The 18,210-nt window shown below is 39.5% G+C and overlaps 1 protein-coding gene across 1 annotated transcript; it reads left to right on the top strand.

Moving 5' to 3' along the window:
- Positions 1–6,923: 6,923 nt before the first annotated feature.
- LOC308363354 (neuromedin-U receptor 1-like) lies at positions 6,924–8,460 on the top strand (the record flags this gene model as incomplete). Its single annotated transcript, XM_080836166.1, has 2 exons — positions 6,924–7,851; positions 8,117–8,460. The coding sequence occupies 2 exons, from the start codon at positions 6,924–6,926 to the stop codon at positions 8,458–8,460; spliced, it is 1,272 nt and encodes a 423-aa protein (XP_080692292.1).
- Positions 8,461–18,210: the final 9,750 nt, after the last annotated feature.

The following is an 18,210-nucleotide window of genomic DNA, read 5'->3' as shown; positions in this document are numbered from 1 at the left end:
GGCAACCATGCGGCTTCTTGCCTACTCCTTGTACTCTGGACTTCGAAAACTTAATATAATAAACCCCTACTTCAGGCTTAAATCTCCATAAATGTTGCAGCCTGTTTCAGCAGTTTGTAACATAAAAGTTCAGTTATGTTTGTTTGTCATTTATTGGATATTTCGAAGTTTAAATCAACCATAGTGTCATGCATGTTGTTGAGATGTATGTGGATTTTTTTTGTTTAATTTTGAGAGAGTGACTCAGGCTCAGGATGGACCATTTTTACTCCATACTTGTACTCTTTTCCTTCACATTTATTCAGGATGGTTCCGTAATCTTTTTTTCCAGGGAGTGTTATTTGACCATATTTAAACTTTGCCACTGACAGGGATAGTAGTATTGCAACTTATGCACATTGAAGTTGCATGCATATAATATTGAATCCAATTGCAAACTAGGTTATAATATTAACTACTTACTAACCGAGAGTGAGGTCATGCCGGGAAATATCAGACTGCGGCTGTAAGGTATCGACCAAGCGATAGCGAGGTTGATACGGCAAAACCAAAGACTGATATTACCCTGCATGACCGAACGGTCGAGGTTAGAAAGTTGTTTACTATATGGCATTTTTAGCTCTTTTCATTTTGTAAATGAAAATAAATGGTAATTGTAAACAGAAAACATGACGTTTTGTTCAGCTCTCAAGTCTTCTCACGACACAGTGTGTTTCAGGTGTTGCCTAGCAAACAAAGACTTGCTAACTTCAAGTTACAATGATCAATAGAAAACGGACAACATGCAGGGCTCAGCTAAAATGGCTTTAATTTACAGTAAAACATACTGTAAGTGATTCAAACTATAGTAGTCTAGTCTTCATCATCACTTTCAATAACACATTTTCGCTGCTTCTCAATTGTATTGACTCGTACTAAGTCCTATAAAGTATTACCCGATATCACAATGTCCGCAAGTTCTTGAGTCTTTTTTCTTAAACTGTCATCAACTGTCATGGTACCACGACATTCAACTGGTTTCCTGTTCACAGATAATTTCATAATAGGATTCCTGATTCTATCAGTACTAAACATTACATGAATTTCCTCATGGCTGTTGATGTCTATTAATATCGGTCATTTTTAAGATGACGTCACTGTCTGGAGGGCATTAACAAAACTTATCAGACCGGCAGACCGGCGAGGAGGTCAATATGCGGCTGGAATGACTACCCATTAGCCAATCAGAATGCTCGTACTGTCGTTGCCATATAATAATATATATTATTATAAAATAATACAATTGAATGTACAAATGTGTACAGTGTAAAGGGAAAAGAAAATGCAATCTATAGTTTAATCAATGTTGAAAAGTAAGATGTTGAAACAAGGGCAATTTCAATGTTGATTTGTTTTGCAAAATCAATACTTAACTAAATGTTAATTCAATATTGATGCAAGAACTTATTTCACGCATGTTGAAAAGTAATGTGAAGATGTCAAAACACATTGTAATATCAACGTTCAAAATCTAAACAAAATTCAACTGTGAATTAGCCTTGATCGATGATGTTGATTCACCGGTGGTAAATGTTGAACTGCAATCTGGGTACTGTTTTATGCAGTAAGGTAGATAGTACTGTATACATTTCATGTTAACGCAAGGTCATATTGTTGACTGTGAATGCTCTAGTTTCGATACATTAATCTGCTAGCTGTTCACCGTGGCCATTGTCTACACTGTCAACTCCCCTTGTGTGAATAAAGGAATACCGTCTGCATTGCAATTTCAATAAAGAGGCCAAATAATTCCAATGGTAAAGAGTGCTGTCTAGAGATCAATTTTAAACTGGGAGATATTAAAGTTGAGTCTAAACAGTTTCATCATTTCATTCCCTTTTAGCTTGCTCTTTGGCAAATGGTACATTGGATAACTTCCCTCACCTCCTCTAGCCTCACCTGTGCCTTGTTGCCTTCGTAGCCTGTGTTGTGTGGACAGACATTCCCTTACCAGACTCGGTTGGGGAGTAAGGTTCTTATATTCATAGCCTTCTCAAGTCTTGCCTTAGTGAATCAGCTAGCTAGGTACCACCAGATACACAAAATGCGTGTGGGCAAAGTAGGCCGATGTGATGCCCAGATGCCCAGGCCTAGTGATGCCCATGTGAATAATTTTCTTACTTAAACAACGAAAATATTTATTTGTAAATAGAATGTTAAAATTATAGGAATGCTGTTATCATCCATCAGCTATCCCTTTACTGCGTTTATTAAAAATCTTCCACATTTAGCTATATATATTTAGTGGATATTGTTTATAGTCCTCATATATATTCAGCAGTCAAGTTATATTGTAGGATATGACCATAACCAAGTTTACAAAAATGTACTTAAAAATAGCACAACATTTTAATTAGTACTGTTGTTTGTGTGACACACCATGAAAGTGAGCCTGATGCTCTCAGCCAGACCCAAGTCAATTCCCTATGGTGCTCTGTAATGGGTCCTAAAGTGCATATGTTGATTGTCACTTAATGATCAATTTGCTTTCAATTAGCCATCTTGGTTAGCATTTTCCGCACAGTGGAAGAATGCTCTGACATTTTGTGACTTAAAACAGATGGGCATTAATGCCACTGGGATGTACATGATCACGTTTATGGACTGTCGGTGGTCTCAGTGTGATGCTCTGCTTTATCTACATGAAGCTAGAGCTGTATCCATCAGGCCTGCCATGATGGGCCAGAAATGTTGCAACTGTCAATATGTAATTATTACAGCAGCTGGATTTTGAAGTACAATCCACGTAAAGTATCACTTGTTCCAAATTCTTTTTTTATTTTTGTAATGTCCTGCTGTTTTGTCTTAGCTCTGTCCCAAATTATTCACTAAGGTATTTCGTAAATGTTTTTGTTTGATATTTTGTCATGTTGTGGTATGCACCTTTCTTTACAATGTTAAAGTTGTTTTTTATATTCTACATGTGGTTGGTTCTTTGACATTATTTGACAAAGAACTGCTGAGTCCCCTTTATGGATGGTAACAATGACACACGGTATCCTATAAGCTCATATAAAATATTATTTGGCAATCAGCAAAACAGTCTGATCCACTTAATGCATAATATTGGATTATGTTGACACTAAATAATGTGTCATGGAAGAAAATATTGTAACATAAAGGAGGTTAGTTAAGCGTCTGATGTGATGCATTCTGGAATACAAACTGGCATTTTTTCTGACTTACACCAATACCAAGAATATCACTATGTCACATGAAAAACACCTCGTGAAAGCAAGGCAACTGTCGTTTCTCTCCACCCGCCTCATAAGCTAAAACCGTAGATGGTAAAAAGAGGGGATGGATCCACTCCATAGGGTTTTAAAGGTCAACACATTAAAATATATCTATTTCATGTTTACTTTTCTTTACACAAGTAAAGGATTATTTATGATTGTTCATCTCAATAACTTTCGAAATACTGACCTTTCTATTCAAAGGTTCAACATAGTTCTTGTAAACATCCTTCTCATGTATACACAGCCTCTTAAGAGAGTGTATGGCCATGGAAGCCTGCCTCAAAGGCACGTAATGTCATGGATATTTCTTGGTAAAAATTTGTATTAACCATGATCAGAAGATAGGTCTGTAGTTGTTTGATATGGAAACATTCAGTAGCTTAATGAATGGAGTTTCCAGTGCCTGTTGGAAAATACCTGGAAGGAGGTCATGGGTCACTACTTTGAGTAGGTAGGCATTTAGATATTTTTTTTAAACAAGGTTGGTTGGCTGAGACCGAAGAAAATCCTGGCTTTGCAGGAGATTTGTTGTCAGTTGATCAACTAATGACAGTGAGAAGACAAGAAGGAGGAAATACAGAAATCTAAACAAACAATATTCAGCTAAAATGACACATTACTGTAACATGTTTGGAGAACACATAGCAGTGTCCGAGTAAACGGGAGGGATTAAGTGAATGAGTGAGAGAGAAAGAGAGGGTGGAAAGAGGGAGAGAGAGAGACAGAGAGGGAGGGAGAGAGAGAGAGAGAGAGAGCGTGTATGAGGACATAGAAGACACATTGCAGATGCTGGGGCTTAACAGTGAAAGCTTTAGACACAAACCACAACCCCCCTTTTAAACTGAGCTTTTGGAAAGTGGCATTTACAGATACAACTGAAGTCAGACAAGTTGCTGGAAGAACAGAGATGAGCAAGAACATCACTGTGTATCCTATGGAAGAAGTCTCAGAGGTAAGGCATAATCAGGCAGCATAGATATGTTTTGTTTACGGGAGCACTGTAATGTTTATATTTCAAGTGGCGTTGCAACACTAGTCAAATCATTGTTGACCACATAATTGTTGGGCATTTTGTAGGAGAGCTTATCCTCATCATGTATAGTTGAAAATGATGTTTCATCCATAACAATACATTATCACATTAACTACTAGCTTTTGATGGCTAAAATCACTGGGAAAGCAGATGTTATTTGTTGTAACTTTCATAGAACACATATTTGAATTCTTGTCAGTGCACAGTATAGTGGAAAGCCTGTCTTTCTTTAACTAAATAATTAATTGTCATGTGTTTTTTTTTTCTTTGACACTTTACATACATGTTTTACTTAAAAACATTTTCTGTTTATTTTAGAGTTTTTTCTCTAAAGTTCAGTATCAAGGGCAGCACAGTAATTTTGAAATCAAGCAATTGGGAGGACCAGCTGCTTTTGGAAATGACAGAAAACTGCTTTGAAACGAGCTTTGATGAAGTTTCAGTTAATATTCAAAATTGTATTAAATTTGGCTGTTAGAATGGTTCTCAAACTACAGTGTCAATATAACACAGACAGATACATATTTTGGCAACTATTACAGTGTCTCAGCTAACGTGGTCATTTATGAAAAATACTATCAAAACAAAGGCATCATTTAGGAGCTCCTAAACATAAAGTGTGAATGGGTTACCTTTAAGTCAATTCACTCAGTATAACACAGATAGTATATGACATCAAGCCTACTTGTGCTTGGCTGAAGACACCTCTGTCTTCCCTCCAGTGGAACTGATTCTACCCATGTTGGAGAGGGTGTGCCAGGAGGACCTCTGCTGAATGGTGCTAGTGGCTAAGGGGTTGCCTCCTAATGTGAATTCTAAATGCTAGCCTCTTTTGCAAGAGTTTTGCAAGAGTCTAATAAGTGGCATGCATATAAGCATTAAGCACTAATATCAGGCCAGGGGCCTCATTCCTTCTCAGTGTTCTGTTGTGGAAGTTTTGGCATTCTCACAAAAGCTAATGGACCAGGGCTGCTCTCTTTCAACATCAAAGGTGTACCTAGCAGTTATTTCAGCATGACATATTGGCTTTGATGGGGTGTTGACAGGGGCCAGCCCACTTGCTAAGCGCTTTGTGAAGGGCATGCATCAAATGAAGCCCATTACTGCATCACTTGTGCAATTTTGTAATCTCCCCACTGTTCTGCATGCTCCGTGCTGTTCTCCTTTCGAACCATTAGAGTCTGTTGACATAAAATCCTCCTCATACAAGACTGCTCTTCTTCTTGCTTTGCCTTCAGCAAAGCATGTGTCTTATATTAATGCCTTATCTGTACATCCTTTGTGCGCTTAGTTTGCACCTTGGGCTTTATGCACAAAAAACGTTGCCATCTTTCACGCTAACGGTCAGATGTAACAAGAGTGAAATGGATGTGACCGTGCGTTCCTCCACACCAACTTTATGTCTAGCTTACGCACTTTTCTAAAGCCTTTTATCAGTTTGCGACACTGGAGGTTGAACACCAGCTCTCCCACTCGATTGTGGAGGCTGGATCTTGAGACTATGGCCGAATCTCGATTCTTCCCCTTTTGCTTTGTCTTGTCTTTGTCTTAACCCTAGCACTTGCAAGTGTAAGGGCCAAGGGCTGAGATCTTTCCCCTATGAAATGAGATGCCACTCGGTTTCGGGTACGTCATGCGTGACTGTATGAGCTATGAAACTAGCGATTTAAAAAAAGTCTAATGAAGAACATGGTTGCAAATATATATGTATACAACTGTGTAGAGCACGAAACAAGATTGTCGTCATTTTTAAATTAATTATAAGCCAAAAATACTTAGCTACATGTAGTGTATGTAGCATGATAGCTGGCAAGCTACCATATAAGCCAATGGAGTGGTGGTATACGCGCTAATTGTATCCTAAAACTACCGTTTGAAAGCTTCAGTTAAGACCTACAATACTATGCATCGTTTGAGTAGCACATTTCAGATCAAACCGAGTCATAATAAACATATAAAAAGTTGTGTAGATAGCTTTATTCATGTAAAATATTCCTCGCTTCAAGCAGCCATGTTTTTTTGAAAATTCCCGAGCTGGTTTCGCGGTGTGCTCTGGGATAGCCCTTGGAGGAGCAAGGTAGCTCTCCGATCATCTCAAAAACGAGGGCCATACACCCCTTAATCTTACCCCTTAATCTTGATCAAATTGGGTATTGAGACACCACGAGCTCTCACATGAACGCGCAACTTCGAGGGTAAGGGGTAAGATAAGGGGTAAGGGGAAGTATTGAGATTGGGCCTATGTCTCCCTTTGCCTGAGGGAGTTTCCAGGAGGGGAATGGTAGCATCCTGGGCATTGTTCAGGGGTGTGTCAGTGGAGGAGGTGCATGTGCTCTGCTGTGTCATGAGCATCCTCCCATACCTTTTTATGCTTGTAGATGTTGTGGCCCGATAAGTGGCTTCCACTCTCTCCTGGTTCGGTAGGGTGTTTATGTTCTGTTCAACCTTAGCTGAAGAGCAGTGGATGGAACTGAGGAGGAGACGGTGGTGACCTTGCTTATGTAGGCAGGCGCAGCGTAAGTGTAGGTGTCTTCGGCCAGACACGCGAGGGCATGATATCCCATACTGACTGTGTTATACTTCGTTCCGCTCCCTCAGGAAACAGTGGTTATATGCATAACCTTATGTTCCCCACCCAGATGGTGCAGCTCAATTGTTCCTCATCAGACTTCCTCCACCAAAACTCTGCCTCAGCCTGGTGCCTGAATGCAGACGAGAGGAACTGTAGAGACTGGAACATCAGCGCTGAAGACCTGTTGGACATTTGTCTAAGCCGCAACGAGTACCTCGAGAAGTACCTGGGTCCACGTCGCTCTCCACTCTTCCTGCCTGTGTGTGTCGCCTACCTGATCATCTTCATGGTGGGCACCATGGGTAACCTGCTCACCTGCACGGTCATCGCCCGCTACAGGATCATGCAAACACCAACCAATTACTACCTCTTCAGCCTGGCAGTGTCTGACCTGCTGGTGCTGCTGCTGGGCATGCCCTTGGAGATCTACGAGATGTGGAAGAACTACCCTTTCCTCTTGGGCCTGGGAGGCTGTTATTTCAAGACGTTCCTCTTTGAGACAGTGTGCTTCGCTTCTGTGCTCAACGTGACCGCCCTCAGTGCTGAGAGATATGTGGCAGTGGTGCATCCTTTACACGTCAAGCACATTGCCACCAGGACCCACGCGAAGCGGGTCATTTTAGCATTGTGGGTGCTTTCCATAATCTGCGCCATGCCCAACACAAGTGTCCATGGTATGATGTACCTCGCCCCCAAGTTCGGTCAGCAGTTCCCTGAGTCCGCCATCTGTGGGGTGGTCAAGCCCACCTGGATCTACAACCTGTTGGTCCAGGTGACTGCACTTGTGTTTTTCCTGCTGCCCATGATGACTATGGGTGTGCTGTACCTGCTGATTGGTCTGCAGCTTTACAGGGAGAAGGCGCTAATACAGCAGGTTAAAGAGGTGAGCATTGAGACAAGCCTGGGCAAGGACAGACTCCAGAGCACTCGTAAAAACGGACGTCATCGACAAGTCATCAAAATGCTTTGTAAGTTTATTTCTTTTTCCATTTTGCAAGAAAGTATACAAAGTGTTGCATTATAATAATCATGAAAAATCTTGTTCAGAATGTGTGGCCACACTCAAGGCCTTTATTTACTCATGGTTTGTAGGTGCATGACAACAACCGTAAAATAGTCAACTTTGTGTACTACGAGTATATAAAAGGAAAAGACCTGACATGTCTTTAGTGTACTATATATTCTGCATCCCCTTTTTGCAAATGATGAAAACTTAACTATGCTGTACCGCAGGTGTGCTGGTGCTGGTGTTTGCCATATGTTGGGCCCCGTTTCACATCGACCGAGTAGTGTGGAGTTACATAGACATCTGGACAGAGGAGAGACACATGATTTTCCAATGGGTCCACATCCTCTCCGGAGTCTTCTTCTACATGAGCTCAGCAGTGAACCCCATCCTCTACAACCTCATGTCCACCCGTTTCAGGGAGATGTTCAAGGAAGTGATGTGTCAGTCCACGTGCCGCCGGTACGCCAGCATTCAGGTCATCTCCAGGAGTACAGTCTGTGAGAAAGGTGTCTGCCTTGGCCCATCTGTTAAACAAAGATTATCCACCTCATCATTACCCGTCCTATAACGGACAAGCTTGCACAATCTAAATACCTTTAATAGTGCTCACATTTGTGTTAACACATGGCACTGATAGAGTGAATATTACTTTGTAACAGTCATAATATTGCCGGCATTAGCTGTGTTTGCATGATCTTGTGAGATGGAACGTTTTTTGTAGGCATTGAATTTATCCTTGAAAGAAGACTGAGTGAAAAACTGTTGAGCTGTTGCGTAACTAAATGGAATTTAAGGAACCCGTCCTTCAGTTTTGTAACTGAACGCGTTCATTGAACGAAAGTTCATGAAATCGTTCATAATTTTGGTGAACTGAACGTACTGTATTACTGCCTGATGAACGATACTGTGAACGCGTTCATTCTGGTGTCTGTGAACGGCACGTTCACTCTTCTTATTTCTGTTCTGTCTCAACATCTGTCTATGCTTGGCAAGTGTGAGAGCGCCGAAGTTGCATTGTGGCTGAGAGCGGTATTGCAGACATATAGATATTTAGAAAAATTATAGCTTGTAACTTATTGAAAAAAAGAACTGAACTAGTTCATTATTTGGAACTGTGAACTTAGTTCAAAATTTTGAATTGTGAACTATGAACTGAACTAGTTCATTTTAAAATGTGTGAACTATGAACTGAACTAGTTCATGTAGAAAGTGAACTTTCCGAACACTGCCGTCCTTCAGTTAAATATGTTATGACCTGTTAAAACCTATGTTTCATTTGACTTATGTTTAACATATCATATCCAATACATCTGAAAATCTGTTTTTGTGACTCAAATATATTACAGAGATGGTCTCATTAATTGCTTCATACTGAATGCACAACATGAAAGCTTGTACTCAATGTTAAATGCTTTGGACTACATCAAAGGAAATAAAGACAAATTTGTTTTTTTAAGGGAACTTCAGGGTTAATAGTTGTGAAGTGTTAATACAAGCAATTTTCCATAATTGTACACATCTATGCTCTGAAAAAAATCTTTAAAAAATTATACTAGCAAACAGATTTATGAATATTAAGTCTAAAAGTGGCAATTGTAAGTGAAATGGTAGATTGTCATTTGATACAAATGTTTCACACTTTTTTTGTGCATGCGTATTCAACATGTATATTTGTATTATATATGTATGTGTACACAAATATGTATGTTCCATTAATTCTCATTAACTCATATCATTGTATGTAGCTTAATTTAATTTCACTGACCATGTGCTTATTTACTGCAATAAAAAACTGCTATCGTCCACTAGCCCCTCTCAATGTTCTGTGGTATGCACACACACACATAATAAGGGATTATAAATGAAGTATGATCCAATGCACATTTAACTAATTTTAAGTTGGCCTAAGTGTTAAGGGGACAACAGGCCCGAATCCACTAGTCATCCATCACCATGTGAAAGATTCAAGAGCATTCCACTGCATTAATGCAAAAGTGTGCTTACTTGCACAAGTCAGGGAATGGATACTAGAAAATGGCACCTAACATGTGTTAAATGAACACAAAATCAATATTTTGCCATGACCAGTCCACTGACCAAAATCCAATTGAAAACCTGTGGGTTGAGCTCATGGAGAGGGTGCACAAGGGAAGACCCAGGACTCTGCCAGATCTGGAGAGATTCTGCATTGAGGAATGGTCTTATAAGGCATTACAAGACTCAGTGTTGTTCTGTTGGCAAAAGAGGGTTGCACAAACTAGTAAATGTAAATTAGTGGTAATGGGATCATATGGAATTGATATCTTTTCTTTATATATGCTGAGTAGAGACATTATATGAACAGTTTTCATTAGCCCTTTTCACTCATATTAAAAAAGGGTGCCAATAATTCTGGAGGGCTCTGTAGTTATGCAAAATGTTATACAAAGGCATGCCTCACAAAGACAATTTCACTCAGAGGACCTATGAGACTTGAACATTTCTACTAAGATACTATCCACTATTCCAGACACAACCCCATGAAACAATGATAAAGTATGAGAAATATGAACATAATTTTACAGTACTGTACTACTCTTCAGACTGAGATTTAGATCTTGATGCCTATAGCACTGAGACGGCAGAGACTCTCAGTGCCTCTGAAAGGGCTTTGCTCTTCCCAAGAAGTGTTTGTTTTTACTGCAGATGCCTTTATCTTAATGTTTATTATCTATGGGTGTGCTCAGTCTAAACAGAAATAAAAACCCCAATGGTGTTTTGTCATTTGGCACAATTGTGGTCCATAAAGTATAAACACACAGAAAAAATATTTTAAGCTCACCAATCCATGTATGTAGATATCCTGTTTTGTCATTTGAAAAAAATTGTATTTTTTCAACTGAAAAATATAAATAGTTCTGATAAATTACGTGCTTTGCTTCCTCTGGGGATTTTGAGTGCTGACAGGGCAGGATTTGTTTCTGTTTATTTAACACATCACAGAAAGTTGTGGAAGTGATGTTAATTACTTCTACACAGGAAAAATATGCTAAATTTTGTGTGCTACTGGTTGGTTGGACCTCCCACAGCGACTAAACCTCTCACTGCTACTGTACATGCAAGTACTCATACCCAACAACCGAGCCTAAGTATTATAACACATGTTAATACTTAACAACAACAACAACAACAACAACAACAACAAAGACACTTTCGTGGGCCCTTCTCTGGGGTCATTGAATTAGGCCCACTACCCCTCCAGACAGCTCAACAGTGGTGTCTGGCGTCCACCCCCCTCCATCCTCACGATGGGTTAGGACACATGCCAACACCAAAGAAAACTGATACCCTTCATCATACACCCAAGCATTTCTGGAGGACCTCTCTACAACAACCATGACAGAATGCTAGTCTGACTGGGTTCTTCAGCTATTCACCAGCCCATCTGTTGGTGGTTCTAAGTATGCCATCCCCATCCATACTTATGCCCGTAGATATAGGTGGCTATATGGACTCTTCAGCTATACCCATGCCTCATCAATGCAGGCAGTAGGTATGCCGAAATCCAGAAGACCTTACAAAGTATGCCAGCACGCCTACTTCCACAACATCTTGTGACAGCATGCTTCTTCATGTAATGCAGGTTGTGTGATGTACAAGCATTAATATTTTATTTCTACTTCATTGTATATTTGTTTTCACATGATTATATACTTTATGTAATCTATGTCTGTTAGTTAAGAAACTGTTTGATATAAGTTTTCAATTTGATAGATTAAGGGGAGTTCATGCCAGGTCAATGGGGTTGATTCGAGGGGAGGTTCTGAGTCGATGAGTGTCAGTTGGTCTGTCATATTTCTTCTTTCCACACATACGGACCGTGAGAGTTTTTTTGTACGGTCTAACAAACGGATTTCAGTTTTGCCACACGGAATATAATGTGCTTTACTTTGAATGTACCTATCAGCAGCCGCGGAAAACATGCTACCAAAATGGACAATGGTATATTTTGTGGTCTATATTTTGTTATGAATGTATGAAAAATTGTCGAAATATTTGGGTCAAGTCAAGTCAGGTCTGTTAAAAAGATACATTTGAGTTTGGGGACTTTGTTTAAGGGTAGAATACCTAATGAACACGTAACAGTTGACTCACATGTCCCCATAGCAGTTACAGAAATACACTGTGGAACCTAAAGTTGAATCAGCCAGCAATGTCGAATCCCATGTTTTGCTCCATTTGCCAGTACTGTTTACACTTTTCTGCCCTTCTTGCACAAAATACATTTCTACTGTCCCTGTTATCTGCAAAGAGTTAAATTCAACTTGTTTATTCTCAAACTTGCCAGTGATTTTAAAACCATATTATGTCTCCATGTGTAGCGACCTAGTTTTACAACCACTGCAGCCCTTGCACAATAGCCAACCACTTGCACCTCTCACTGCCTGGGTGGGCCATCTCTCCCACTGGAGGAATGTCTGTTGGAAACAGTTCCACATGCCTCTGACCGTTAGTGTGTATCCGTTGAAGGTACTCCTCCAGATCCTTTTTTTCATCTCTCAAACCTTCCATTATCTCATAAGTGAATAAAGACCTCACAAACTTCAATGGATCCTTGTAGAATGCAGGCCTTACTTATTTTTTCTTCTTCCTTATTCGTCTGAGGTACTCCTTAGCATAGCCAGTCTTCACTAATAATCTCTATGTTCAGTATCTGCTGTTTCCATTGGTTCTTCAGCGGCCTCCTCTCTCAAATCTGCCATTCTACAGTATTTGACCTGTCGTTTGACTTGGCTTGACCTTGCTTTCTCACCCTAGCTTTCTGACCAACTCCATATAATTCCATGCCATAATGATAGATGACCTCACCCATGTGATTCAATGTATTCCCCGTTGTACCCTGTAATCCTTTCAAATGATCATTGATGCAACTCCATTCCTTGACTACAGGAGCCCCTGACCATCTAACCTTCACTGTCTGTCCACTACACGTTTGGTTTCTAGCCTGCTTGATTGGTCACTGCTGCTCTCCAGCTGCATGATGTCTACCATTCTTTCCAAGTGTGCCAGGTCATCCTTCCACTGTAGCAGCGGGATGGATTGTTAAAGATGTGCATGGGGGGTTAAGATTCTGTAGTGTAGTGACGACCCACATCTGTGCTCTTATGCCTTGGAGTCGATCCATTTATAGTCATTGTGCACAGACATACTTCCCATCTGGACAAACCTCCACAGAGTGGGTACAGAAAAAACAAAGAGAATTATTAATGAATCTCCCCCTGTATTTGCGATATGTAGCCATGAGCACATAATAGCACAAAGATGGAACATTGAGTTGTTTAATTGTTGTTTTACTGTATATAGAGAATTAAGACTAAGCCCATTTCTAAGATATGATCCGCCTGACCTTCCTACTAGTTTCATCACAGCCTGTATTTATAGTAGAACAACTCTCCCATCCAGTACATACTGTACCACACACAAAGGTAGCACTATAAGATATACATGAAATGGAATTTACATTGGGGAGACAAAACACCAGACTACAAAATGCTCAGAGGACAGGAACATAAATAGGACTTGCAGTGAATAATTATTGTGAGGTAAATTCATTATTTTGTAGAGTGGTGTAAATGCAATGACGTGGAATAGTACTGTATTGAGGTTTAGCATTCTCTCAGTCTGTTTTTTAAGGTTATGAAAGGTAGTGGTTCAAAGAGATGGATGATCAACAATAACTTATGCAAATTATGTGTATTTCATAGACATTCAAACCTGTTATTGTGGTTGGTCTGGCAAGTTCCTTTCTTTTTCAAGTGGACTGGTACAAACAGTAGTGAGAATAATGGCAATGCGAATTCTGAGTTGCAGCTGTATAAATATTGACTAACAAATACTGTTAATGTTTTTGTGTGTGTAGTTTAATGTTTTTAAACCATCTTTAAAGATTGGTGTGTAGACTCTCTACACTGCCTTTTTTAGTGTATGGTTAGATTTGTTGCCTCATGAGAGTGCTTAAGACTTGAAGGAACTGAAGACAGTGTCTCATTTTATTGAAATCAAAATAATGTCTTCGTCTCTTAAAAGCAACCAAAGATTTATGTTATAATCAGAACTAGTTCAAAAGCACTGCTTCAGTGCAGTTCTCCTGAGGTGGCGTGTTGAGGCTACAGAGAAGAGTGGTGATAACAGGACACATCCCTCTGGCGTGACTGTGTTGAGCTGATATCAACAGATATTTAACAGTTTGTGATACATCTCTGAGGACAGTTTATAATATGGTAGAAGACTGAATGGTTGATGATAAGATTATCATAGACCTTGGTAGAAATCTAAGGTATTCTCAACAATGTTTATATCCACTGGCATGCCAATGGGAGTCAGTGAGATCAGCTATTGTTGTGGACGTGGGGACTGGAATGATGGTAGAGAGTGTAAGACAGTGAGGGCCATCTCCCATAGCAGAAGGCGGTGGTGAGGATGTCGACGCACACTGCTGCTGACACAGTGGCTGAACAGGACACAGGCCAGATGGGTTGGGCCTGTACCTTTGAGTTTATGAAGCTTTCACACACCAAGTTGGGCTGGTTCATAGGGCTGCACTGGCTTCTTCAGAGGTCCAGATATTCTGTGCTGTTTGATAATATGGGATAGGATAAGATAGAACTATTAATCCTTAAGGACATTCTTTTGCCAGAGATCGCTTATAAGTTTAAGTTACAACATATGGAGTAGAGCAATATAGTGATACTGTAAATATGAAAACAATAGATTAATAAATGTATAGATATTATTTTTCTCAATGTCCGTTAGTAGGTTTTTGAAGAAGAGGCAGGAGCTCTACAGCTTGAAGGCCCCTGGTAGAAAAGACCTCCTGTGGCGTTTTTCTGTGGACTCAGCTGAAGGTGCCCTGAAATGGCGCGTGTGGCATGCAGGGGGTAAGAGGCACTGCCCATAATACTGAGTAGTTTTCTCAACATCCTCCTCTACACCACCTCCACCAGAGTCCAATTCCACTTCCAGGACAGACACCGCTTTCCTGATGAGCTTATTGAGTCTATTAGCATCCGCTGCCTTCACCTTGCTGCCCCTGCACACTAAAACATTGGACATGACATCGGGGACCACCAAGTAAAAAACCTCTGCAGCATCATATGGCAAACAAGAAAAGAAAGAACAAGAATTATTTTACAAAAGAGTGACAAAGCTATTTTGTAATCCAAAATGTCAGTCCATAATATATCCAGTTATTTTGACTGATCAGTTTGTATAACACCCGCCCTTATTTTAATTCTAAAAGGATATTTCTGAGATGCTTTAGCATTCACCCTCAAGAGATTTGTGTCCTCACCAAAAACGTCAACTTCCACAAGTATAGTGTTTGAGTTCTGAATACAATTGAGAATACATATCTCACACTGTGTACTTTCATGGGTGTCATAGGGTTCAGATGAAAGTGCAAGCAGAAACAGACATGTTCAATGCACCTCAGAGAAACTGGAAACAAACTAAAAGTTGAATCCAGAAATGTGTGGGAGCCTGGGAGAAAAGGAGGAAAATCTCATAGAAAGATCAGCACAGACATTGGACTCAATCATTTAGCTGTCAAATACATTAGTTTGCTCCATATCTTATAATCCTCAATGACACTAGCATTTACAACAGTTTTGATTATAACCCAGACAATTAGTTTGGCAGACCCTGAATGCCAACATTAAACCAAATAAAAAAAACGGTATCACTGATGCTATGTTAGTCCACAGTGTAATAGCAACAAAGTTTTCGGACATATTACAAGACATTCTAGAACTTTTTCTTCCTTTGTGTAAACAGATTTTAGGCATTTGAAAAGAAAAGTAATTGCAAACATACTCTCTTTGTGTACTGTTGTGTACATGGTGAGTCCTCATTACAAATTCTATTAGAAAGAGAAAAAACATAATAATGTGAAAGATTTGACTAATTGGAACAATGTATAAACATCAAAGACTTCCTACTTGGTGCACATATCAGAACTTTCCTGGTTCAATAAGAGCACTTTGAAAGTAAATTGCCTGCAGAAAAAAAACTGTGGATGCGAGCTGACACCAATATGTACTGTATTAATCAAAGACAAAAAAAAGGAAAAAATTGAAACTCAGAATTATCTCAACAGGGAGGAATTATGGAACATAACTTGGTTATGTAAGAATCCACTCTGAAAAACTGAAGTGGATAAACATATGGTTTTATACCAAGAGCAGCAGAGACTATACCCTAGTCACCCACTCTGGTCTTCCATTCGTGTTTATTTATGGGCTCTATTCATATTTTTCACGAGAACTATGAATCATTCCATCAGTCCATAATTTTAAAGTTTGTAAGAACTGTAAGCTTGTATTCATAATCAATACTTTGATGCTTTGGATTGACCATAGCTGGGTTTGGATGGTTCATACAAAAGCAATAATACATTTGAAAAATATGTGTCATTACATGTGCAAAATTTAAACTGAAATAAGCTGATATGGAATTATATATTTCATGTGATTTGTATTTTTGTGTGTGTAATTTTGTGATTTGTGTCCTCCCTAATTGTAGGTGAAAATAAAACAGCTTGCCAAATAATCTTTAGTATTTAGTGTTTATTCAAAATTAATTTTGAGATTCCCACTTGATCAGCAGCAGTTACCCTGCTTTTATTTTAGAGCCCCTTACATGTTGGGATAGAAATACTTTTTTAAAATATTAATAAAGATATACTATGGTAGCCTTAATAAACACATTTTAGAAGTAAAAAGTATAAAGTATTGAATGAAAAATATCTCATTCAATGTTGTCAACATGATTGATGATAAAATATATGGTTTCAATCAAGGAAAGTCCTAGCCTGGTGACACCAGCCTACGTATTTCCGCCTGAATTAATTTCAAGCTCATACTCAGTCTGGCCCAACCCCACCTAACATCGTTTCCAGGCTTCACCCTACAACCGCACCAATCAGCGAACAGTTCAGGGCCTAGTTTCCCGAACGCTAAAAAGGACTTGAAATCGGTCGTAAGAGGGATATTGCAGAGCGGTTTCCCGACGCCGCACTTACGGCAATGATGAGTCTATGATGTCGCCAAAATCCACGTAGGCCGTTTAGATACGTCGTTATCGGGAAACGAGGCCCAGAGCTGTGACGCAAAACTCGCCTTGCCGAGGTGCATGTTAGGCCGCAAGGTGAAGCACGAAAAGTGCTTTAGAAAATGAATCCCGTTCCACTCACTGGCATCTACACAATCTTTAGCTTATAAAAAAGAACGAGTCGTGGTTAGTTACCAAAAAAAAGTTCGTCGCTGATTTTCCAGTCGATTGTCTATATGGCTTTGTTTTATGCAGAACTAGAGACTTCAGAGCGTAATAAGATTTTTGTCGGGAGCCGTGCCACGGTTCGACACGTGATCATGCTACACCAATGAGAAGGCTGCTTTTTGACAACAGAATGGAAAAATGGCGGCTCCCGTGCGGTTAGAAACATCGTTAAAGATTTGAACACTTGAACATCCTCAAAATTGGGCTAAATTAATTCTAATTAGTGCTGTATACATAGCCGCGTCCAAGAAGAACAATGAGGCAAATATACGATAATGTTATTTTTATGTTAAGTCATTTAGATCAAGTTTGACATACATGGGCATACACATTACTGACGATCTTACATGGACTGTGAACACCCAGCACACCGAAGAAATCAAGGCAAAGACTGTACTTCCTACGTCAGCTAAGGTGATCTTAACTATGAGAAATCATAGGCTTAGATGATACACAAACAATTCCATGCAACATTGTAAGAAGTCATCACAGAAATACAATAATCATCCCAACTTTAGAAATCCAGGGAGGGGGTTGACTTTTCCTCATTGATCTGGAGCACTCACACCTAATTGTAAGCCCTGTCAGACCCTCGTTTGTAATTGTGATTAACATTAAATAAGGGTTAAATACATTATATCAGTAAGACACAGCACAAAATACAGTAGTAATAAGGATAAGTGCAACGGCCCAGTGGTTGAGAAACACTACACTAGGACATCAAGTCTGAAATGCCATCAGCGGTTGCACAGTGAAGAAAAGCCATGTAAATGCTTGAATTCTGAAGTTTGAAGTTTGCCCTTCTCAAATGCATATGTTGATACTCATGCCAATGTGGAAAAACTTCTAAACAAGCTGGGTCTTTAAAACATCACCTGATAGTACATGGCAGGGAAGGTCCACATAAATGTGCCTGACCTTTTATATGTTTACAATATTTAAAGGCATTTTCACTGGCATTTTCATATGCAAAAACATACTATGTGGGAAAACATTTACAAGG

This window comes from Sprattus sprattus, assembly GCF_963457725.1.
Source record: "Sprattus sprattus genome assembly, chromosome: 4".
Taxonomy (NCBI): Eukaryota; Metazoa; Chordata; class Actinopteri; order Clupeiformes; family Clupeidae; genus Sprattus; species Sprattus sprattus.
The sequence above is the reverse complement of the archived record's forward strand: the minus strand, read 5'-3'. Positions and strand labels throughout refer to the sequence as shown.